General features: G+C 39.5%; 1 protein-coding gene across 1 annotated transcript; it reads left to right on the forward strand.

The window, feature by feature from the left end:
• The first annotated feature begins 6,409 nt into the window (after positions 1-6,409).
• LOC135224962 (DET1 homolog) lies at positions 6,410-12,888 on the forward strand. Its single transcript, XM_064264269.1, has 5 exons — positions 6,410-6,618; positions 6,827-7,097; positions 8,996-9,147; positions 12,212-12,365; positions 12,671-12,888. The coding sequence occupies exons 1-5, from the start codon at positions 6,425-6,427 to the stop codon at positions 12,809-12,811; spliced, it is 912 nt and encodes a 303-aa protein (XP_064120339.1). The 5' UTR covers positions 6,410-6,424; the 3' UTR covers positions 12,812-12,888.
• Positions 12,889-25,948: the final 13,060 nt, after the last annotated feature.

A 25,948-nucleotide genomic window follows, 5' to 3' on the forward strand; every position in this document is an offset into this window, starting at 1 on the left:
GTAAGGATAATTCCTCTTACTTATGAGATGAGAGAAAAATTTTTTTATGGTAGATGCTCGTATTTATTATATTTTCAAATAATAATCAATGATAATAATGAATAGAAGTAGAAAAGTAAGTAATATGTATAACTAATTTTCAAAAGAAAATTCTTCCCTTCTTCTTTTCTGTATCAATTTCCCTACCTCATAACTCCAGTGACACTTGGAGCTTAACAATGCCATACAATGGTCAACAAATTTAATGGTTTTATGTAATCTCTCTCTCTCTCTCTCTCTCTCTCTCTCTCTCTCTCTTCTCTCTCTCTCTCTCTCTCTCTCTCTCTTGTATTTTAATGAAAAATATACAGTAATTTATGAATACACAGTGTTGCACATGAAAAAAAAGTAAATTAGTGATAATTTTTAGAGATATGGCCCTAAGAAAATTGCAAATTAGTGAAATTTTCCCTGTGGACATGTTTTCAAGAACGTTGTTCCGGCGTACGACGATTTTCGGGTTACGACGCGTCTTAATAATGGAAAACCCCCGTCGTAACCCGGGGACTGCCTGTAATTGTTTATATACCTGTTTTTACTTATCGTCGAATTTTGCATCATTAATGCAATCAAGATAAAATAAAACTTGTGCTTTCTTACAACAAATTCACCCTGAATACGCTGGTGCTTTTCAGATTTGAGATGCATGTGATATGTAAAGAGACACTGAAGAATATGTCTCATTAGTATGTTGCATCTGTAAAGGATTCAAGTTTGACTGTTTTGTCGAGAGAATGTGATCTGCAATACATCATTGAGTTTGTCATCCCAGTGAGAGATTTTGCCAATTAGCATTATAAGAAGGTTGCAATTTTGAGAATAATTAACTTGTTACATCATTACATTTTCTGTAAATAAATACACAGAATTCCCATTATGACTGTCGAACATTTTCAATCTGATATCATACAGTATGTATGGACATATCTGATAAAGGAAAAAATAATAATAATCAGATGGATGTATCTGGTATCGTTAGCTCAGATCCAGGTGGGCTGCGGGAAAGGGTTCAGTCCAGCAAAGAAGTTGAACTCTGTGGACAGACCTCCCACTCTTCAACTTAGCCTAAGCTTTAACCGGGTTGTTTCAGAATATTGTTTCTAATTTTATTATATGAAGATATTTTCAAACAAAAACAAAAGAGACATCAGATACTAGTTTTAGAAATATGAAATAATAATCTCAGTGAAGTAATAAACAACAAAGAATTAAGAAAGATTGACTTCCTTTCAAGCCAAGTCAAGTATGGATGTAACACAATAAGACATTCTTCATTTTCTCGTTACATATCACACGCCATCTAAAATCTGAAAGCACCAGCGTATTCATGGTGATTGTAGTATTGTATGAAAACCCAAGTTTTATTTCAACTGATTCCATTAATGATGCAAAATTTGATGATAAATAAAAGTAGGTGTAAAGAATGAAATGTTTCTCTCTTCACTTTTACTCGTTGTAATTCCTTGGTGTTTTATCTTATTGATTTCAGGAAAAGATTATTTAGTTGTACAATGAATACCGAATCCTTTGGTATGACCAAAACTTTTCTATCTTTTGCAAAACGTGAGATAAATGAAGAAATATGTACGTATAAACATATTGCTAGTTTTCTATTATAAATGGAAATATGACACAGTGAGCAGCTACCTCCCAGTACCAGGCAATCAGAGGCTGCCCAACAACACATCTTGTAGGCATAGAATCTACCTTAAGTGAATTGACTGTAGTATAGGTATTATGCCGGTGTTAAAGATCCAGATGTTGTTTTAAATCTGGGCTAGTAGGCTTATGTTAAAAATGTTAGTTTAGGTCATTTAATTTAAAATATCCCAGTCAAACACTATGTATCTCCTTTCAGGCCTAAAGGGCTTATTCCTCACACAAAAATTCATTACTGTTACCTAGTAGCCCTGCCCTATGTTAAATATTCAGATGTGTATTTAGGCTAGTAGGCCTAGGATAAGTAGGTTTAGGATAAGTTATACGTCTCTAAGTACGTATTGTTGATAGAACTGTGGAGTTGCTCTGCACTGGATATTACCTTGGAAATTGACTTTCCTATACCCAGTATTTTTGTTGTTTAATATCAGTTTCCAGTTCTCTCTTTCTCTCTATAAGTCGAATTAATTTAACCCGTAATTAACCTCAAAACAGATATGTTATTCTGTGTGGGTAATCCTGGAATGCTATCGCGCATGAACAGTGTATGAGGAGCTTTTGGTAGAAAGTGGAGTTCCCTTCACCGGGGCCCAAGTAGGGATCGAGCTTCCCCAGCTAAGTAACACGACCTACTAGGTTAGGTTAGGTTAGGGTAGGTTAGGTTAGGCTAGTAGTTTTTTTAATAAGGTTTTCTTAGCCAATCCCTTCTTGAATATATGGCTACCTTATGGCTTCCAGGGTGACCATCATAACTATGACATGTCCGATCTCTCTCCCAGATAAAGATGTGGGGTTAATAATAAATGACCAACAAAAAACACCACCACCACTTTCATCAGCAACATTAAAAGTATAGGAAAAATCAATATCTAGGGTAATAATCAATGCGGAGTTACCCCGTAGTTTTACCGTATTGTTATCTCAACTGCAATTAGTTTCATATCAGAACCAAATTAGGCTAAATAGCACCATAAGGCTAGCCTTTGGAAATTATAAGGACAACTTAGGTCAATTGATAAGCAAGATATGATAATACTACCATGAATTTTAGCTCCTCGCCATCACTGAATTTAATATCACAATGCTCAGAAAATGGCCACTTTTGCAGTTTTTCCTTAGTCTAGGGATTTTGTAGGCATGTGAGTAATATGTATATATTTACTGATAATGATAAAAAGCTTGCACCATTTTCTAGTAAGTCCATTGTTATTGTTTGAAAGCTGAAGGTGCTCCATTCCATAAGGTCATAGACATTGCAGATTTGAGGTTTCTGTAGAGCAAGCGCTGTAGACTAGGCTATACTGTACGTTTTGTCAGAATTTTATGCAACTGTTTTATAGTAATTATTAGTTAATATAGTTACCGAACGTGCCTTATTTAATACAATTTGATAAATGTGTAAGAATTGCCAACTTTATTCTTTATACAGGCAGTCCCAATTTTATGATGGGGGTTCCATTCTTATGCTGCGTTGTAAGCCGAAAATGGTTGTAAACTGAAATATTGTTGAAAATCCTAAGAAAACTATGTAAACTGCATTCTTATTGCATTTTCCATAAAAAAAACCTTCAAATATTGATTATTTTGGGTTTTTTTTTTGGAGTTTATATAGTCTTCTGTTGGATAGGCGTAACATATAAGTGTTGTTGACCCAAGAACATGCATCATAAACCAGGAAATCATTTCTGAGGAATAGGTATATTTGAAAAATATCGTAGTTCCTTGGAACATTGTAAGCTGGAGCCGTCGTAAACTGGGGACGACTAGTTATGGTAAATCAATACTAAAACAACTCTTGACCTATCTGGAATTATTGTAATCCCTTCTATTGATGAATGCTTCTCCTAGCTGAATTAAATTACCAGTGCTGCAGCAAGCGATCCTACCAGCTGAAGATAAGAAATATATTATGCTAGGTACTATATTGCTTAGGGGGGTGACAGGGATGCCCTCTTAGACAGTTGCGACCAGTGTGCAAGGTTAGGTTGAGGTGAATTTCTGTTCAGATATTTCACTAGTTTGATTAATGGCACTCAAGGTCATGTTAGGATGTGTTGGGTCCCGTAGCCAAACCCCCTCATCATCCTGCCAAGTAAGAACCCATTCCATCTCTAAGTTAAGCTATGGAATGTAAGTGCAGAATGCATTTGTGTATTCTACTCTGTGACTTAGCCTCTAGGTTATGTTAGGTTGGAGGGATGGGGTGGGGTGTCATCCAGAGGGGCAATGCCCCCCCCCTTGGCCAGGTAAAGACAAATAACTAATTAACTGTACTGTATAATAGTAAGACTCATGTGAGCCTGCTCAACAAACAAGCATTAGCACTAAGTTTTAACTTTTAAATCTCCACTGCTTCAACTACATGATTTGGAAGGGCATTCCACAGTGTGGTTATACAGGAATCAGACATTTCAAAAATTGTATTATTGAGCTTCACAGAGGAAAAGACAGTTATTTAGAATTAACTGCATTTTATTATTGTGGGTGGTATATTCTGAGGAGAACTGAATGCACGTGAGCTAAACTGAACTGTGATGCCAGAATGTAATATTGAAATGCAAGTAAAGTGGTGAAGACCAAACAGGGGAACAGTATTCAAAACAAGTCATAAATAAAGAATTACCCTGTAAAACATTAAAACTTGAGGACTGATAGGCAGATTTCAGGTTATATAGAATATGATATCTGATATAAGGTCCATGTGGCTAAAGTTTGTTTAGTGAAGTGTGATGTGAAATGCTAAGTGAGGTTAGTTTAGTATGCATCCCTTTCAGATGACAGGGTATGACATTGAAAATTAGGTTGTATAGGTTTGGAGGGTTCAAGAAAACAAATTGTACCCCCTTTCGTATTTCTGTTTTTAACAACGTAGGCTTAGGACAACCACATAGATAACCAATTATTAGGTGAGAAAAATAAATACAAATGAATAGCACCATCAGCCATAGTGAAATGTATTTGAAGCATAAGAGTAACAGTGGAAGGAATGTGCCTTCTATGTCTGTCATTACTTGAGAGAAAAATACACTGAAGGATATAATGGCACTTAAAATGCCACATCATAATCCAGTCTAACTTCCCCTGGGATACAGTGACCTACTTGACAGGGGAATGATTGCTGTACTCTTCATTATGATTACTATTGATTATATGTCTGCAAAATAAACTATACATTTTGTCATGTGCCACTTGGCTATAACTGGTACCCCAGTATAAATTTATTTCAGTTTTGAATGGTATACTTCCTTAATCCTTTGTACTGAAATAGACACAAGTATGGGGTTTATACCTAAAAACTCTGATATTACTTTGTAAGCTTTTATTGTTGAAGTTATGTAATCTTGGCATGGGTAAAATGTACTTGAAAGAGTTCCAACAATGCATTGTTAAGGTTTGATAAAGATTTAGTATTATTTCAGAAAAATCAGAACACAATTAATATTACAGTACACATATTGTACTTTCTTCAGTGATATTTGTTTTGCATAAAAATATCATTGTTACTGTATTGTATATTTTCACTCTTTTTCTCTTACAGAAGGCACTAGTGCTGATACAACTCAGCGTGGTATTAAAGTTCACAGTATTCCTCCTCAAAACCTTGTTGTTCGTCTTAGTCATCGTGAGATACACAGATATCCACGTCGGCACCAGCATAGTAATCGATATTTTTATCAAAACATCACTCCAAATTTCACTGTAACAAATATCCAGAAGCCGCCATGTTTTTTAAGAAAATTTAGCCCAGATGGGAGGTAAGCATTTCTTTTTTTCTTGAACTAATTTATAATAATATTATCTTCAGCTACAGTTTCCTGCACTGCAACAATTGTTCATTCTGCTGTCATAGACTGGATAAAAGTGAAAGTAAAATGTTTTCATGTATGAAATATGCAAATTATTATATATTTACAATTTTTGTTTGGTGTACGTATTTGATTGATTAACCCATTCAGTCACTAGGCTTTCGCATTTCTGATCTCTCCTAAGGTCAAAGCTGTGACAGGTGATGTCTTACTAAACCACTGTTGTACCTTTTGTAGTCAAAGAGTTTATTTGGTCCATCAAATTACAGTCTGGAATAATTATGCTTTTGTTTCAGGTTCCTTATTGCCTTTTCTGCAGATCAAATGAGCATTGAAATATTCAGATACATGGGACCCTCAGCAGCAGCTGATCTTTTGCACTGGCTGTGAGGTTATATGGCAAGTTTGGTTTTTATTTTAAAAAAAAAAAAACAAAAAAATCTTTGTTTGTTTTCAGGTGCAAGATGACTGATGTGATAAACTTTCTGTATTCTCTATTTTAATTTTAATTTGGGGGTTTGTTACTATAAAGGAAAGGAATGTAAAATTTGCCCTTTCTAGTAATAAAGCTCTTAGGAAATACTACGTTGATTTATAGGTTTTAAAGTGAACGCAAAACTTTGAATTGATTGTGTCGTAGAGATGAAAAAAAAAAAAAAAACCATTGTGTTAATTTTTGGTTACACTTTCCTAATCCCTTCTCATGTGATTGGTACTAGTATTGGTTTTTATGTAGCTTTTATAAGACAACTAAAGAGTAAGCTCTCATGGAGAGTAACGGAGATGTTATACAGTTATTATTCATGCTAAATTTCTATTCTTACTTGGGCCCATGTCTCAGTTGGTAGGATGGGCAGTTTTGAAAAGTAATTTCTTCATGAGAAAAACCAGAAGCTAGAGCTGTGAAATTTAGTGATTTAATGAATAGAAGTTGGTATGAATATACTAGTTTGAATTTACAGGGAACAAATGTTCTGAAAGACAATGATGCCAAGAGTCATGAGATTCGTAAGAATATCTTTGACCGATTCTTCAAACTCAAGCACACTGTGAACGTAGCAACTAATGGAGAGCAGTTGAATCGTGAGTGTAGCCTGTTCACAGATGATGGAAGGTTGGTATCTATGTTTTGCATGTAGGTTGGTTGAAAATGACTCACTGATATTATGAGATGAAGTGAATGCCAAGTTTAGATGAGGGTTAATTTATGCAGTATAGGGACAGATGCATCAAACTGTTACATCAGACTTTTTCTTATCTGATGTGAATGTTTTCTCTTTTGAGATTCTGAGTAAAATATTGTTTATAAAATTTTCTCTTAGGTATGTTATCGTTGGATCTGCATCACCAGAAGATAACAACATTATAGATCACTTTGACCTCTACAGAAACAATGAATCAGTAACACCAAACCCCCGTTCTCCGTTAGAGGATTACACGCTTCATATTATTGACATGGAAATGGGCCAATTGTGTGACTACAGAACATTCAAGCATGATAAAATTTTTCTTTCTCACAATCAGGGTCTTTACCTCTATGGGCAAACATTGTCGGTTCTCTCTGTGCAGCATCAAACAATCCATATATTTCAGGTGAGTTTTCAAATACAGTTACTCTGTTTAATATTTATGGAAAGTTGGGAATGCAATCTTTATGACTATTATTATTACAGCACCAAGTATAGCTTCAAAGCTGAGAAATCAGTCCTTAACAAAATCTGAAAGAAGCTTAAAAAATATTCCTTTACGACTTTCATACTTTTGTCTTTGGGGGAGAAATATGTTTCAACAGGTAAGATAGGTATACTAGGTGGTCAATATATAAGACAAACTACTAAAGTTCAAATGTAGAATTTATGGGTGCCGTTAGCATTTAAGGGGGCAGGGCGGTACCCCTATATATAGGGGTATAGGGCAAAAAACGCAGTCATGATAAAATTCAAGGACCATCGTATGGCAGTGGAGAATGCGTTACGAAACATTTAGTCAAAATTCCTCTTACTTTCGTAGTCACAGGATGATTAGTAAATGTAACTCAACAAGCCAAAAACACTGATCCGTACCAGAAAATGCAATATTTCTTTTGTTATCGTAGATTTTGATAATTACGTATTGTCAAACAAAGTGTTAGCAGAAATATGATAGAGGGTACATATTCAAGTTTCACTTCTGACATTCTCTTGCTTTTACGTTTGTTTATCTTTGTTTTGGCAAGAATTTCATCACACCAAAGAGGAAAAGACAAGGAAAACATCTCGCTAAAATACAGAAGAAGAAAATTCGCTCTAATAAGCCGAGTTAGTGGAGGAGAGAGATTTACGTAGGAAGGAGTGCCCTGTCTCGCCTGAAGCAGTGCCCCAGGCTCCAATCTATGAGCAAAGGGATCTTGATTTATGATTATATTATGATAAATAACATAGTTTTGGTTTATTAATACCCAAAAAGAAATTGAAAATTCATAATAATCACGATTTATTAAAATTGTCTTTGTAAAATGCAAGAAAAACTTTGAACACCCATATCTCAAAACTATACTTATTGACCTTCAAATTCTATCTTCTCCCTTAGTTTTAAAGCTATAGCATTGAAATTTGGTATATAACTTAGAGAGACATTATGGAACAATCACATGAAGCCCTTTTTTGCAATTTTTGTTTCATCCTTTTTTCTTAATTTTCTTCATTTTTTAACCATAATGAAAAAATTCATATAGAGCAAAAAAATTATTTTTAGAAAAAACTCTTCATTTGATGGGAGACCTACATCAGGTCCATATATGGTAGTAATCCCAGGTCTTAATATTAAGCATCAGGGGAGGAGATAGAATTATGAAAGATGGTTATCTTCGGGATAAATTACCCTGGCGTCACAAAACCGAAGGTCAGAGGCCAAAATCATATGCGGTTTGGAGAGGTCCCAAGTCACCTTAGTAAGTGGTATGAATGTTAAAGTCCTGTCCTTAAATAATGGCATTAGCCGGCTGGCCCCCTTAAAAATTTTTATTACTTTTGCATATTAGTTTAGAGTACTAATCCAAAAATGCTTTAGGTAAAGAACACTGATAGGATCCTCTTTGGCCATATTATAAGGAGGCATTTGGTGTAACCATATACATACTGATATCTATCACAGTGTCTCTTGCATAAGTTATGGACATTGCCAAAGGGTCCTTTTCATTTTTTCAGTTTGGTCTCTTCACCTAGCTGTCCAGCTTCTATAATGACTCTATCTTGCTTCAGTTAACACTCCTCATCAAAATATGATCCTTCAGCTCAACCTTGGGAGAATTTAGAAATGTGTATTAATGATAATAATTATAGCAACTTGGTGTGGTTACCTTTTAAAATGATGGCTCATTGCTTTTTCTAAATTTCTTTTTGTCAAGGTTTAGAATTACATAAGATTATTTCATTCAGTTATGGATTCTGTTTCTTTGGTTTATTATGAGATATGTTTGGAAAAAAGTTTATTTTTATTTTTAATCCTTACAGATTACCCCCAATGGAACATTTTTAGATGTTCGTACCATTGGAAGGATTTGTTACGAAGATGATGACTACATATTGGCCACTGTTTGCCCAGACAGAATGGAACGTAATTACCAGCATAATCGAGAGATTGTTATAAACTGCTTAAAGCATAGGTAAGTAAATTCTTTTCTTTGATCTTAGGTAGGTAGCTTGGTCTCCTATTAAGAACACCTTTCTTCCATCCTCACATCTAATTTTTAGCTAACTTCACTTTGATTAATGACATTATGTACTCGGATTCACTTTCATTAATGCCATCACTCATAGCCCACTATCTGTTCTGCAAGTCAGTGATTTTTGCAGTTCAGACAGGGTGGATTGAGTTGCACTAAGGATCTACAGTGGGACCATGGTTTTCGTACATAATCCATTCCAGAACCTCCAACAATATCCGAAGCATATGAAAACCGAAACAATAATTCTTATAAAGAATAATGTAATAGTATTAATGCGTTCCAGGCCCCCAAAAATATTCACAAAAAATACATTTTACCAGGAATTAACATTGTTTTACATACTACAGAAAACAATGAGAAATATAAATGAATAATGAACTTTTAACATCACTCTTAACTTTATGGAAGACTCTTGTTAGCGTACGAAAGACGGAGAGGAGGGGAGAGGGAGGAGGAGAGGTTACTGTTTGGAAGGGGGATCCCCCTCCAGAAGGACTTCAGGCATCAAGAACGTGTCTGGGGTTACTTCTCTACATTTTTTAGTGCCACTGTCTGAGGTTACTTCCCTACTTCGTTTTTTACTAGCTCTAGGACCAGCTTGAGAGTCACTGGACCCCTGTCAAATAACAAAACTGTCCTGTGACATAGTTTCTGACGTCTCCTCAATATCTGCCTAAAATGCCTCAACAGAATTTTTGACATCACGCCACTTTGCAAACATTTCTTAATCACTGAGGTAGGCACAGTATCCCCTCTCTCTTCCTCCTCTTACTCAGATTCCTCATCTGCCGTCTGTTGCTGTTCCTGCTGTAGGTCTTTCAGCTCCTCAATGGTTAGCTCTTCCCTGTGGGCATCCACTAACTCTTCCACATCCTCACCACTCACATCCCAAGCCCATGGACTTCCCCAGAGACACAATAGATTCCACAACAGGTGTAGTGTCGTTGGGTCAGCCTCAAACCCTTCGAAATCCTTCTCGAGGTAATACTCTGGCCACAATTTTCTCCAAGCAGAGTTAATTGTCCTGGAAGTCACTCCCTGCCATGCCTTATATATAAGGCTTATGCAGTTGAAGATATTGAAGTGATTCTTCTGGAACTCTCTTTGGGTCAATACAGTGTCTGAGGTCACTTCAAAGCACCTTTGAAACAGTGCCTTGGTGTAGAGTTTCTTGAAGTTTGAAATGATCTGTTGGTCCATGGGCTGAATGAGAGGAATGGTATTAGAGGGCAAGAACTTCACTCTGATGATTTTAAATTCATCCAGCAACTGATCTTCCAAGCAAGTAGGATGTGCAGGAGCATTGTCCATTATCAGGAGGTACTTGAGGGGCAGTTGATTTTCTTGCAGGTATTTTTTCACACATGCCAAACACTTCATTGACCTACTCAATGAAAATTTACCTCGTGACCCATGCCTTCTTATTGGCTTTCCACATCACAGGCAATTTATTTTTGATCACATTGTTTTTCTTGAACACTCGGGGAGTATCAGAGTGATACACAAGTAGGGGCTTCACTTTGAAATCCCCACTGGCGTTTCCATAGACCAAGAGTGTTAGTCTATCCTTCATAGGCTTGTGCCCTGGCAATGAACTTTCCTCCTGGCTGATGTAGGTCCGCTTGGGCATCTTTTTCCAAACATGCCTGTCTAATCACAATTGAAGACCTGTTGAGGGAGGAATCCTTCAGCCTCAAGATACTTTCTTAAATCATCAATGAAGTCTTTGGTGGCATGTTTATCCAAACTCGCAGCCTTCCCGTGCCATACGATACTATGTATGCCTGTACACTTTTCAAGTTTTTCAAACCAGCCTTTGCTGGCCTTGAAATCACTAAGAGCAGCACTTGTTGTTGGCATTTTCTTACTTAAATCAGCAGGCAACATCCTAGCTTTCTTACAAATGAGCGCTTCAAACACATTATCCCCCACTAACTGTTTTTCATTCATCCACACCAGCAACAGTTCCTCAACATCTTCCACTAATTGCGATCTGTGTTTCGATAATGATGTGACCCCTTTCGCAACAACAACTGACTTGATTTCATTTTTTTTTTTTGCTAGGATAGAGCTAATTGTTGACACTGACTTGCCGTACATCCTAGCGAGATCAGGTACATGTGCACCCCTTTCATACGTCACTACAAGTTATTTCTTGAATTCAATCATATTTCTGGTCTTTTTTACCAAAGGGCTGGCACTTACAACTTTCTTTGGCCCCATGATGGTTTCTTTGCAATGAGTTTTAATGGCAAAATTAGCACAAAACAACAAACACGTGTTGATATGGGGCTCAGTCACGTGCTGGGCCCCAAATGGAGCTTTCCGAGTGTACGAAAACAGAGGAAACATATGATAACCGAAACAAAATTTCATTAAAAAAACTATATGAAAACTGAAACATTCAAAAAGAGAGGGGTAGGAAAACTGAGGTTTGACTGTACATTCATCTGAAATTAGGAGAGAAATTGAGTATATGGCGCTAGGAATTAAAAAAAAAAAAAAGTGTTGAGTTGAGTAATATAGACCCAGAGTAAGAACAACCAGAAAGTTTATTTGTATGCACTAGGTATGGAAATCAGTTTTCCTTTTTTTTTCATCAGGGAAAAAGATGAATTTAGAGTCCTATAATGCATTAGAGTATTCTGTGACAACAAAAATAGCAGAAGACATTGCTTACCATTATATCAGTCTTGTATGATGCCATAATAAATGAATGATAGAGGAATAGGCTTAAGAAGATGATACCGCTAGTTCTGTTCCTATCATAGAGCTCAAAGAATGTGAATCTAACTTTCCAAAGTTTAAGGTCCTTTGGAGATGTATTCCTAATGTGCTAACAGTTCAAATATCTTTGCATTGGCTCTAAACCCACCTTTGGTAAATTCTGCATGTCAGCAACCTGATATTCGGTATTTTTAAATCCTACCTGCATACAGTGAAGGTATGACTGATTGATGAAAAGTGATGGGCTTGCAATGAAGACTCTCTCTCTTTTTAGGTTGTTAGTGTTTTTATATCGCCGTGCAGAGGCCTTAAGCAAAAAAGAGGGCAACCCACGCGCATTGAGGGAATATTTCCATTACTTCGACCATCTTTTTTTATTGAGAATGTGGAAGATGCAGCTTCTTGATGATGCTCATTTAGTTATTAAGGTATGGTTCTGTGAGTCTGAAGAATCTTAAAAGTTTGTTATAATTTACCTGTTCAGGAATACAGTACCAGTAAGTGCAAAACTTCCCTGTGTTATACATTCTTCCTGATTTAAAATTTAAGCCATCTGCTGGCTAGCTAGCAGCATCATGTATGCTTCATGAATTCTTAAATAAACATCTGTATTGAACCTTTATATGGAATTTGATTACCTTAAAATGAAATTTTTCATGTGAAATGTTGAACAAAGTTCATGGAACATTTTATAAAGGCAATATTCTGTATTTATATTAGATTTCTTTTTTAGTATGCATCTGAAGAAGTGGTAACTTTACGAACTGCTGAACCAAATGGCCAGCCTTCATTCTTTGTAGTCTACAACATGATTACAACAGAGATTATAGCAGTATATGAAAACACATCCTCAGAGCTCTTGGAGTTTATTTGAAAAGATGGCAGATTTCTTCCGTAATGCAAGACTTAGCTGTGAGTCCCAGTTTACTTGCTCCCCATCCAACAATACATGGGCCAGGTTAGTTCAGGATTTTTTAGTAATTTAATTTCTTTTTTCAGCAAATTATATAGCATTCTAAAATCATGAGACAGACTTTAAAACAAGCAAATTTTGAACCCCACTCAAGATAGAAGAAAGTATAAGGACTGAGCAGAATGATTGTCCTTTGTGCTTTGGTTCTACATTGTATTGTAGTGACCCCTCAACTTTGCAGATGGCTTTGGGGTCCGACCTTCTGATTAGCAGCAAAATCTGATATAAGTAACAAAGATTGTGATCATACTTAATACCTCACCTCTAAAGATATCCCAAAACTAACAGTATTCTTATGTCATTATTAGTCTGAGGTTAACTGTAATTTGCACCTAGCATTCACTTAAGTGATATTTTACAGTATGCATTATATTGTGAAAGAGCAAATAACCATTGTAATAATGTAGCAGATAAGTTTAGGAATCTGGTAAGTTGAGGTTTTGTACAAGAAAGGAGCTACTGTATTTCAAAAGTTAGCACACACACACAACACACACACACATATATATATATATATATATATATATATAGATATATATATATATATATCTATATATATATATATATAATATATATATATATATAATATATAATATTATATATATATATAGATATATATATATATTTATTTATATTATATTTATATTAAAGAGCTCCTATACATAATGGCCTTTACAACATTTTTAAGGGGAAAAAAATTTTTGGGGCAAAACAAAAAACAAATAAGAAGGGGACAAGGGGGAAATTTCTTTTTTCCACTGTTAAAAAAACTTTTTGTTAAATTTCCAAACAAATAAAATCCTTTTGTTTGAAATATGAAACCTGTCATGTACCAAGTAACCAGAAACAGGTGATAGAAACAGATCTCGAGAACACTGTAGTTATTATAAAGGATTAGTTTATCCAGAGAGAAACAGTATAGGCCTATGTAGAAACAGCCGTAGTTATTATTTTGATGATTTTGATTATTCTTTATTGTTGTATAAATCCTTAACAGTACATAACATGAATGAATTCTCAAGTGACAGAAATAACCACTATTCTATTACTTGTTGAAATAGATTAAATATACACATATATCTGTTGAATTTGGATACATTATTTTACTACCGGAATACAGCCATCTCACAATAAAGCACAGTGTGTCAAACAGTTAATAACACAGTACATGCGTTTGACTCTCACTTAGGAAGGAAACAACTTCTTTATTTATTTCTCACTGGTGTTCAAGGCTTACTTTTTGTCATTCAGTGCAATAAGGAAGAGGTAAAACTTCAATGTAAAATAAGATTTTCTTTTTCAGACTTAACCACAAAAGATTCAAGAAGACCATAATTAGTGCGAGAAGGTGGTGAGTTACTGAGGCCACAAAAAGGCTTTTAAGCCAATTACCAATTTCAGCTCAGTCATTTTCTGCTTCTCCATACCTTGACTTGACACTTTTTTCATATGACGATAAATGGGTCTCTGTGATGGAACGGCCCAAGAGTTGTGCAGACCATCCAATAAGGTAATGTTCCAAATTATGAGAGATATGATGCTTTTAATTACTAATGTAGAAAGAACTCTTATGATTGTCATCCCTGGCCACACCATATGTGTAGAATTTTTAATGGGGCCCTCAGTTTGAACATAGAAGAATTCAAACTAAAGCTGAAACAAGGCAAATCAACAGGTAAAAATTTTCAGTGCTTCAAGCAATATGTGGTTAATGAATACATCTTGGCGCATGATGGTGGTTTTATTCAGGTTATTGTAACAAGTTATTTGTAATATAAACTTTGTCTTATATAAATTTTTTTTTGTTTTTTAATTAATATAAATGTTTATTATTATTACTTTCAACTCTCAGGTCTCATAAATGATGAAATGGCTCTGTTCACAGGCCTCCCATGCTTTCAAGTATTGCTTTATTATTTTTAAAAAATATGCTTTTCATTTAAAATTAATTTGTTTCATCACAAACCCCATCAATTATATAATGCCCACATCTGGGTGGTAATCGGGCTATTGTCCACATCTCACTGTTGGAACCAACCACTCTATTTACTTTTGTGAGTCTGTAGTACTAAAACAGCTCTGTGAGAGTTTCCTAAGTGTCCTTTGCTGGTAATCTCAGCAGCATTCACTTAAAACCATTCATTACTTCTTTGCTCTTTTCATTTATTAATTTCCAAATATTTCACCTTTTTCACTTATCCTTGGTAATTCAGTATACAGTGTGACCTTCGTTGCATTAGACACCTAGGATGCATCATAGTTGTTGATGGCGTCTTGCAAGGTGGTAACACATGAGAGCCTAAGTAGTGGAGACCTGGAGGAGGGGGAACCCCGTAAGCCTAGGGAGATCTAAACAGCCACCATCTTGTGTGATTCCGTATCTGAAAAACAAAGAAGAATATGGAGTCGCCTCCTCTCTCCCAGGAGGGAGATTACCTCCTATGAGAGGGGGCAGTGTTTTACACACAATCATCCTGTGCAACTCCCGATACTTCCAAAGACAAATCAGTGGAAGAAAAGGGAGACAGAGCATCAAAAGTAGCAGAGAGAAGAAATTCTGGAAGAAGGGGATGCCGAATTGTCCACTCGGGGAGGTGAGAAACCTTGTCAAGAAGGACAAGTCAATACCTTACAGTACTCCCTCTTCTTATACAAAGCCTTCCACTGCGACACAGACCAGAAACAACATTTTGGCAAGGGTTAGTGATAGTACAAAACTTGGAACGGCACCTACTGCAAGTGGTATGGGTGTCAGTAATGGAAGATGCCAAAAACCTCGAACATGGAAATCCTGGAATGCATGGACACAAGTGTTGATGGGGTCTAGAACTCTTGGCGGAATTCACGATAAAAGACAAGCAGGCACACACACACACATATGCTGAAAGCAAAGCACAAGTAAATCATAGGCTAACAAAGAAACCAGATGGGAAGGAGAGCACAAAAGCGAGCAACCACTCTCCAAGGCAGTCAAAGAAAGACTGACACGTCATGAGGCTCTAAGCCTGGTCAGTGACCAGCTTCCATCTCGTATACGCATGAGTTGCCAGATGCCACAGATTTCTGTCACTAGAAGATTATCCTGTTGTTGAGACTGAATGTTTGTCAGCTATGAAAAATACAAATAGATTAAAAATTTGTCATATTTTCTGCTCTTGTACTTGTGTAAGTTTCACCTGTAATCAGTGTTGTATGTAATTCATATATATCCAAGAATTTTCCTATGTAGTACAGTACTTTATACCATTTGTTAGATATATTTCTATCACCTTGCCACCTATGTTTATTATATGCAAAGTACTAGTCTCAGTTTTGTGCTGCATTTATTTATTTCTTTATGCTGTGTTATTTGTATTTTGGGGCAGCCCTCCCTTGCATTGTCTTTAATTGGTACTCTCTGGGATTGACCTGTGTCGCCCAGTGAAATGTACCTATAGCACTCATTTCTAGGTATAAATAAATGCTAAATATACCAGAGAAAAAAGCCAATGGAATGCTAGAGTTATTACCTCTGGATCGATCACCCCCAAAGGGTGTTGGTATAGCAACAGGGGCGAGTGGAAACCACTTATCACAGATACTTTACCCAATATCTTTCACCTCTCTCAAAATCCCCCGCCAGAGAGGTGCCATTACAACGACCACCTTCCGCTTGCCACCGCTACCTCTGCCAAGAAACTTCATTCCTCATAGCACTCGCTACGCGAACAGGTTTATTTTTCGCTGTGATCCTTTTCAATAATTTGGTTTAATTATTGTGTTAATATGTCTTCTTATCTTCAAGAAGCATCTTCATCTAAGTTGAGTATAATTTTATTGACTTTGAACGCGGTTAGACAACAGTTTGTCCTTATTTGAGAAGTTGTTAGTTGAGATGATTACATGTTACGTATGTGGAAGGAACCCTCATCCAGGGAACCGGCATGTTCACATTAGGTACTGTGTTTCTCAGTCTTCTCAATTTATATTTTTTAATTTTTATTTTTTCGATGATTATCTTAAATTCACCACTATTGCACATCACAGTAAGGGCTACTGTTGTTGTGAAATTTTACCATTTCATGTATGACACTTACCTGGCAGGTATATATATAGCTATATTCTCTGTTCGCACTGGCAGAATTTTCAAAACTCGCGGCAACCGCTAGATCACTGGTAGTTCAGGTGATCGCCACCCCGCTCCCGTGGCGCTGGTGCTCGGAATCATTCCCATTTTCGTCAGATTTTTTTCTGCCACTGAACCGGCAACATCGTTGTTGGTTCCCTGCTAGAATTCGAAACTCGTTAGCTGACTTTCGCTGTACTTGGATGGTTTATTGGGTATCGTATTGGGAAAGTTGGATTGGCAATCGCGATTGGAAGTTATTATAATGTCTGATTCTGGTATAGTATTTCGAGTGTGCATGAAAGAAGGGTGCAAGGTGAGACTGCCGAAAGCTTCGGTAGACCCTCACACAGTATGTAAGAAGTGTAGAGAGGTTTTGTGTACTTGGATAATAGATGTAATGAGTGTGAAAGTTTAAATGAGAAGGAGTGGAAGACTTTCACAAAATATGTTGAGAGACTAGAAAAGGATAGAGTAAGAAGATCGGTGTCTCGGAGTGAGAGGTCAGGATCTTCTAGTAAGGCCTTGAATACTTCTGTTATTTCTCCCCCTTCTTCCCAAGTAGAAGTTGTTAATCCTTCTCCTCAGGTCTCTCCTGCGCCTGCTGCTGTTTCTGAGGATACTAATTATGTGAAAGTGTTTGCCGCCCTTGCGTCAATGGGCGATCAGATTCAGCGTCTTACAGACAAAGTGGGTACGTTTGAAAGTGTCAGTGTAGTGGAGGGGCGGCTGATCGTCTCACTCGTGCTCCTAGACCTAGGCCTCTGCCAAGCTCCCAGACCCAAGGGAGAAGGCATTGTCGACAGTCGAAGGGAGGCGAGAGGGGTTCCCTTACGATCAGTCGTCCCTTCAGGCAGTCCTGTTGCGTCCCAGGCTGCAGCAGTGCGTCATAGAAAAGGCGACACTGGAAGTGTTTCCTCTACAGATAGTGCTGCGTCAGGCAAGTATGGACGTTATGCGGAAGTTTTCGCGTCCTCTGAAGAGGACGCATAGACCTACGTCTTCTCAAGATGAGCGTTACCCTCAAGAACGGTGGAGTAGTCCCGAGATTTTCTCTTCTAGTGATGAGGAAGAGGTGGTTCCGATTAAAAGGAGGAGATCCTTTAAGTCAAGACAAGACGCAAGACCTCATGTATACGACGGTTCTCTGGATAGGAGCCCTCCTTCTGAATACGGAGCAGTCTCTCCGATATCTTCTCCTTATCGTAGAGCTCAAGATCGAGTTTCTCGTTTTGATGATCCTTCTCGTCGTCGTTCTCCGCTTGCTCAGACTTCCCGCCAGGAAACAGAGACTAGGAACTTCCTTGAAGAGATGCAAGGAAGGTTAGCCGATTTAGTTAAATCGTGGGGAACATCGGAACATCCTCCTACGAGGCGTAAGGACGCATCTCTCCCCGTCAAGTCATCTAAAAGGACGCATGATGGTTTGCCTCCTTCTCATCACGCTTCGGAGTCTCGGGTAGTACGCAAGTTACGGGAGCAGGACGCAGGACGCAAGTTACGAGAAACAGGAAGCAGGACGCAAGTTTCCGGAGCAGGACGCAGGACGCAAGCTTCCGGAACAGGACGCAGGACGCAACCTCGGAGCTCAGAAGGACGCAGGACGCAGGCGGCAGGAGCCGGTTTTCTTCCCCGGCGAGGTTGGAGAAGATTTTCTGCAGCAAGACCTTGGTTTACAGGATGTGTCTTCGGCAGAAGAGGAAATAGAAGACTTAGAATCTGAGGAAGAAAAAGAGGGTGAAGCACCTTCTTCAGACTATAAGAATTAACGAATTGCCTTCTTTCACTTTTGAAGGGGATTTTCAGCCTGCAGCTCCGACATCCACCCCTTTCTCAATTCTCCAAGAATAAAACTCCGAAGAAGTCCTCGTTTTTGAAGATGAAGTTTTCGATTACGGCTAAGAAGGCTCTTCAACGAACAATTGATACGTGGTTGAAGGAAAAGAGGGAAGCGGGCAAGACTGTGTTCTCTTTCCCTCCTGCCAAATTGGCATCGAAGTCCGGAATTTGGTATGCGACGGGGGTGGGAAAAATCTCGGCCTGGGAGTTCCTGCTCCTCCCAGGGGGATTTTCCAACATTGTTGACAGTTCCCGCAGACATGCCTTGAATTCGGCTAAAGTGTGGTGGTCTCCATCAGAATTAGATCATCTCTTGAAAGGGATTTTCCGGACCTTCGAGGTTTTCAATTTTCTTGATTGGTCCTTGGGGGCTCTGGACGAACAGTGGAAAATAATGAATCAACGGTTCTTCTCAACTCCCAAGCAGTATTATGTCCTGCATGGACAAAGCCTTCAAGGGATGGCTGCAGAATGAATTAGCATCTCTTTTCACCGGGGGGGCAGGAGTTTTAAAGAAAGGTCACTCCTATGCTCTTTTGCTGCTAAAAGGGCGTTTCTAACGCCCAGAAATCCGAATTGGTTTATTCCCCACCACTTTCGGATCAATTGTTTCCTGCGGATATTATCAAGGATATTTCGCTTTCCCTAACTCAGAAGGTGACGCAGGATCTGTTAACTTCTTCGGTAAGGAAATTTTTACCCAACAAGGTGGTTAAGAAGACGCCTAAGGAATCAAGACAAGCTAGTCAGCCCTTTCGAGGCAAGTCCTTTTCTCGTCCTGCCTTCAGAGCAAGAAGAGCTCCGTCCAAGGGGAGGGGTTCGAAACCCAGTAGTAAACAATGAACAACAAGTCCCTTCAGACATCAGTAGGTGCCAGACTCCAGAAGTTTTGGGAGATTTGGCAAGAAAAGGGAGCAGATCCTTGGGTCGTCAAGGTAGCCAAAGAAGGTTACAAGATCCCTTTTCTGAAGAGACCACTCTTGCGGACTTCGCCAAGAGAGCTTGGAGCTCACTACAGCGATCCAGGGAAACAAGAAGCACTACAAGAACAAGTTCTTTCTATGCTCAAGAAAGGAGCAATAGAACCTGTTCTGGATCAACTTATCTCCGGGATTTTACAACCGGCTGTTTTTTAGTAGCGAAATCCTCGGGGGGATGGAGACCAGTACTGGACGTAAGTCAACTTCAACTTATTAGGTGGAGAAGAACAAAATTTACGATGGAGACGACCGATTCAGTAACTGGCAGCGGGGTTGGTTTCGTCCAGGGGACTGGATGGTTACCCTGGACCTTCAAGACGCATATTTTTCATTATCCCAATTCATGCAGGATCCAGGAAGTACCTGAGATTTGTGATCCAGAACAGGGGTCTTTCAGTTCAAAGCCCTCTGCTTTGGACTGTGCACAGCCCACAAGTTTTTACAAGAGTGATGGCGAGCGTGGCGAAGTGGCTACACATTCTAGGAATAAGAGGTTGTCTCATACCTGGACGATTGGCTCATAAGAGCCCAATCAAGGAAAAGCAATGTCTGGAGGACTTAGAAATGACGTTAACATTAACGAAAGAGTTAGGGTTGATGGTGAACTTAGAAAAGTCGAATATGACCCCCGTCAGGAGCTAGTTTATTTGGGGATTCTGAATCTCCTCAGTGACTTTTCGGGTTTTCGTCTCCCAACAGACAAGAGCAGTGCATCCGGAAAGTTCAAGCCTTTCTAGAGAAAGAACAATGTTCAGCACGAGAGTGGATGAGCTTACTGGGGACCCTCTCGTCCCTGGAACGGTTCGTTTCTCTAGGAAGGCTTCACATGAGACCCCTACAAATATTTTGAACCAAGTCTGGCCAAGAAAATCGCAACCAGATTCCTTCCTGTTTCGAATTCCTCACAAGATCAAAGAGGAATTGCGGTGGTGGCTAACTCCGGGGAAGTTAGCGAAGGGAGCGTCTCTCCAGCAAAAGAACCCAGACCATGTATTGTTCTCAGACGCGTCGGACGCAGGCTGGGGAGCGACTCTCGGACATCAAGAAGTTTCAGGTCGTTGGAGCAAGGAGGAAGCGGCTTGGCATATAAACAGGAAGGAACTGATGGCGATTTTTTCTGGCTTTGAAAGAGTTCAACGCTGTGATTCGCAACAAGGTGGTGCAAGTCAACGCGGACAATACCACAGCTCTGGCGTACATCCGCAAACAAGGAGGGACACATTCAATCTCTCTTTGCAAGTTGGCGGAGGAGATCCTTCTTTGGGCAGAGAAGGAAAACGTAACCCTTCTCACCAGATTCATTCAAGGGGAGAAGAATGTGAGAGCGGACCTGTTGAGCAGGGAAGGTCAACTTCTATCAACAGAATGGACTCTTCATTTAGAAGTATGCCAGAGTCTGTGGAAATTATTGGGGTCGCCCAGTGGTGGACTTGTTTGCGACAGCAATGACAAAGAGATTGACGACTTATTGCTCTCCAGTCCCAGACCGTCAAGCAGTCGCAGTAGAGCGCCTTTCTTCTAGATTGGACGGGGCTAGACGTCTACGCCTTTCCCCCGTTCAAGATATTAGGAAAGGTTTTGAAGAAAATTCAGGGAGAGTCAAGGGACAAGAATGACTCTCATAGCTCCATACTGGCCGGCCCGAGAGGGAATTGGGTTCACAGAGGTACTGGAATGGACAATAGATGTACCAAAGGGGGGGGGACACTTCCAGCAAGAGTAGATCTACTCAAAACAGCCTCACTTCAAACAGGTACCACAAGAACACCCTCGCTCTGGGTGTCTGACTGCGTTCAAGACTATCGAAAGACTTGTCAGAGCGAGGGGGGTTTTCTAGAGAGGCGGCCAGAGCGGTGGCCGGAGCTAGAAAGAGCCTCTACTATTAAGGTGTACCAGGCGAAGTGGGAAATCTTTCGCAAGTGGTGCAAGAGTCGGAAGATTTCTTCATCCAGTACCTCTGTGACCCAAATTGCCGACTTCCTTTTATACTTAAAGAAGGAAATAAATTGTCAAACTCAGACGATTAAAGGGTATCGGAGTATGTTGGCCTCAGTATTTAGACATAGAGGTTTAGATATTCAAATAATCTAGATCTGAGAGACCTCATAAGGTCCTTTGAACAAGGAAGGAGCTCCAATACAGAGCGCCTTCCTGGAATCTCGATGTGGTCCTGAAATTTTTAGGAACTAGTAAGTTCGAACCGATGGATCAAGCCTTGTTGAGAGATATCTCGAAAAGACCATCTTTTTGGTGGCCTTGGCCACAGCTAAAAGGGTGATGTGAGCTGCAAGCAATTAGCAAAACATAATTGGCTGGAAACATGACAAAGCGGTTTGCTCATTTGTTTCAGGAGGGGTTCTTGGCCAAGAACGAGAATCCAGCTCATCCATGGCCAAGGTCTTTTGAAATTATGGGTCTTTCAGATTTAGTAGGACAGGAACAAGAGAGAGTTCTTTGTCCAGTAAGGGCATTACGCTATTATATGGAGAAAACCAGTAAGATTAGAGGAACTTCAGAATCACTGTGGTGCTCTGTGAAGGATCCTAGCAGAGCAATGACCAAAAATGCTATTGCCTTTTTCCTTATTAGGGAACTAATTAAAGAATCTCATATGTTATGCCAAGAAGAAAATTTCGGCATCCTTAAGGTTAAGGCGCACGAAGTGAGAGCAGTAGCTACTTCCTTGGCTTTTAAAAAGAATATGGCCCTCAAAGATATCATTGAAACGACGTTTTGTTTTGGAGGACTAATTTCAGTGTTTGCAAGTCATTACCTTAGAAACGTCAAAACAACGTTTGACAATTGTCAACGTTGGGTCCATATGTATCCTCAGGAGCAGTATTGGGCAAAGGATTTTCCACCCCATAACTTACTAACATGCTAGGTATTTTAATGAAGTGGTGTTGTTTTTATGGTTGTCTGAGAGGGTTATTTCCTCTTCAGTCTGTGAAGTGTAGTGTGTTAGGTTAGTTTTGTGTGTGGTTCAGGTGGTATAACTTATCCTAGCATGAATGCCCGTGGTAAGAGAGGGCTAGGGTTTCCTGTCAACAAATTGGTCCTGTCCAGTTGTCAGACCCTTGTATTTAGCTTCATCAACTAATAGGTCACGTCCTAGTTGGAAGCTACTAAGGTTTAGCAGGCTAAAGAGGCAGGAATGCTGAAGTCAGCTACCTTAGCAGGTAAGGAATCTAAGAGTATTTTGAATTTTAAATTTTAAAACTCTTACAATGTTGCTGTCTTTGACCACCTCCAAATGTGTCAATCAGCTATATATATACCTTTGCCAGGTAAGTGTCATACATGAAAATTGATGTTATTATTTGATATAAACAAAGTTTCTGTATACTACCTGGCAGGTATATATAATTAAATTCCCACCCACCTCCCCTCAGGAGACAGGGTTCAGAGAAAAATCTGACGAAAATGGGAATGATTCCGAGCACCAGCGCCACGGGAGCGGGGAGGTGGCGATCACCTGAACTACCAGTGATCTAGCGGTTGCCGCGAGTTTTGAAAATTCTGCCAGTGCGAACAGAGAATATAGCTATATATATACCTGCCAGGTAAGTATACATGAAACTTTGTTATATCATAATAACATCATTTTTGCTGTTGGGTATCGATAGGCTTATGTATTACGGTTCAACCTTTACATTTTTGGCCTTATTAGAGTGTTTCCCTCGTTAGTCATCGTCCTTCATGAGCGATTTGGTTCCCTCACGAAAGTGTGGTTTTATTTCATTTTAATGCGTGAGTAGTGTGTTGGAAGCGAGCTAGGCTAGCCTAGTACTTCGCCAGTTATTATTTTGGAGGTAAAGGAAAGCCCTCTTCCATCCGATATGCTCCATGCATGTGTGTATGTGGGTAATTTTGTATTATCTTGTTTTAATATTATATTGGTATACTAATTTTATTATGATGAGGTTAGTTTGGAAGTCCCACACAAATTACCAACCTTAGCCTACCTGACCAGATCGATGAGATTTTGGAAGGTAGGCTAGGAGTTTGAGAGTGCTACTCGATACCCATAGTTGGTACTAGTCCTGGCTACCTGACCAGACCGATATTTTGGTTTTGGAGGGTGTTTCCATCACTAGAGAGTTTCCTCTCTGTTACGTAAATGTAGGTTGCTAGACCTCGTTCTAAACCTGACCAGGTCGATACGTTCGATTTTGGAGGGTTAGGTTAGGTTCTAGAGTGTCCTCTTTCGTAACGTAGGGCTAATCAGAACCTTTGTGTCCGCTGGGGTCTTCCTTCATAAAGGAAGTTTTATGAGACCTCCGGACAGCAGCCAAAAGGTAGGAAGAGGGTCAGGAAGTATCAGTCTTTCCAGGCTCCTCAGACACAGACGGTGATTCAGGCAGTCCCCGTCTCCCAGATTGGTCAATCTTCGACCTCTAAAGCATAACCACAGCAACAATTGGTGTTGCTGCAGAGTCAACCAACTCAACAGTCCTCGAGTTTGGCTGCTGTTTTCGTGACGTCCCCGGGGCCTTCAATGCTTCGTTTGAAGCACAAGGGGTGTTTCGAGGCTATAACCGGAATGCAAGAGGAAGCAGAGCAAGAGGTGCTTACCGGTACAGAGCTGGCTCCAGAACTCCCTCCAGAGGCAGAGGAGGCAGAGAAAGTAAGACCTCATCCAATCTATGAGCCTCTCCAGGTAGGCGGGAGATTGTACCTCTTCCGGGACGGACCATTGGACCTTCAGTCCGTGGGCCCACAGTATTGTATCAAAAAGTCTGGGGTGGAGATGGATTAAAGGGCCTCCTCCACCAGTCAGATTCACCAAATTCCAACGACAGACCTCCTAGAACTATGCCAAAGACCTACTCTTCAAAAGAGGGCAATAAAGAGAGTCAGACACCTGAAATTTCAGGGGACGTTTGTTCACCGTGCCAAAGAAGGACACGGACAAACGAAGAGTGATTCTGGACTTGTCCCATCTCAACTCATACATTCAATGCGACAAGTTCCGCATGCTAACCGTCTCGCAGGTGCGGACCTCACTTCCCCGTGGGGTCGTCACCACCTCTATCTATCTTACAGACGCTTATTATCACGTCCCGATAGCGAGAAACTTTTCTCCCTACCTAGGCTTCAAACTAGGAAGACAGGCTTACTCGTTCAGAGTCATGCCATTCGGGCTCAATATAGCACCCAGAATATTCACCAAACTAGGAGAGACAGTAGTTCAGGAACTAAGAGCTCAGGGAGTTACACTAGTAGCTTACCTAGATGACCCCAACGACAAAGAATGTCTCAGTGCAACAGCCAAAGTAATAAAATTTCTAGAGTATCTGGGATTCCAGAAAAACAAGGAAAAGTCCCGTTTCATTCCGGCATCTTGCTTTCAATGGTTAGGAATTCAATGGGATCTAACCGCACACAAACTATCTCTTCCACCAACCAAGTGCAAAGAGATAGCGAAAGCTACGAGACAATTTCTCAAGAACAGACAGGCGTCTCGTCGTACCCAAGAAAGAGTCCTAGGTTCTCTTCAGTTTGTTTCAATAACAGATCTTTTATTGAAAGCCAGAATGCAGGACATCAATCGGGTATGGCGGAGAAGAGCCAACAGCAGACTCAGAGACAAAATCTCCTTGATTCCGCTGATACTAGGGAAAAGACTTCGTATATGGATGACAGTCAAGAGTCTTTCCAAATCAGTACCGCTCCAATTTCCCCTGCTGTCTCTAGTAGTCCACACGGACGCCTCTCTGAGCGGATGAGGGGGCTATTCTCAGTACAGGAAGGTTCAAGGAACGTGGTCGACAGTATTCCGCCAGTTCCATATCAACATCTTAGAAGCAATGGCCATTTTCCTGACCCTGAAACGACTAGCTTCGGCCAGGAATATTCATATCAGACTAGTCCTGGACAGTGCAGTGATAGTTCACTGCCTAAACAGAGGAAGTTCCAAGTCGAGCTACATAAAATCACATGATGATAGCAATCTTCTCGTTTGGCAATGAAGGGCATCATTGGCACCTGTCAGCTACTCACCTGGCAGGAGTACGGAATGTCACTGCGGATTCACAGTCCAGGACAACTCCGCTGGAATCAGTGGTCCTTAGACACAAAGTCATTCAATTGGATTTGCCTACAAATACTGGG

Source organism: Macrobrachium nipponense, chromosome 12 (genome assembly GCF_015104395.2).
Source record: "Macrobrachium nipponense isolate FS-2020 chromosome 12, ASM1510439v2, whole genome shotgun sequence".
Lineage (NCBI taxonomy): Eukaryota > Metazoa > Arthropoda > Malacostraca > Decapoda > Palaemonidae > Macrobrachium > Macrobrachium nipponense.

Bases quoted from the DNA above. Each gene is read 5' to 3' on its own strand.
- LOC135224962 (XM_064264269.1), top strand. From the start codon at position 6,425: ATGAATAGAAGTTGGTATGAATATACTAGTTTGAATTTACAGGGAACA. The intron at 6,619-6,826 runs GTTGGTATCTAT...ATTTTCTCTTAG, and splicing joins CTGTTCACAGATGATGGAAG to GTATGTTATCGTTGGATCTG. The intron at 12,366-12,670 runs GTATGGTTCTGT...TTTCTTTTTTAG, and splicing joins ATGCTCATTTAGTTATTAAG to TATGCATCTGAAGAAGTGGT.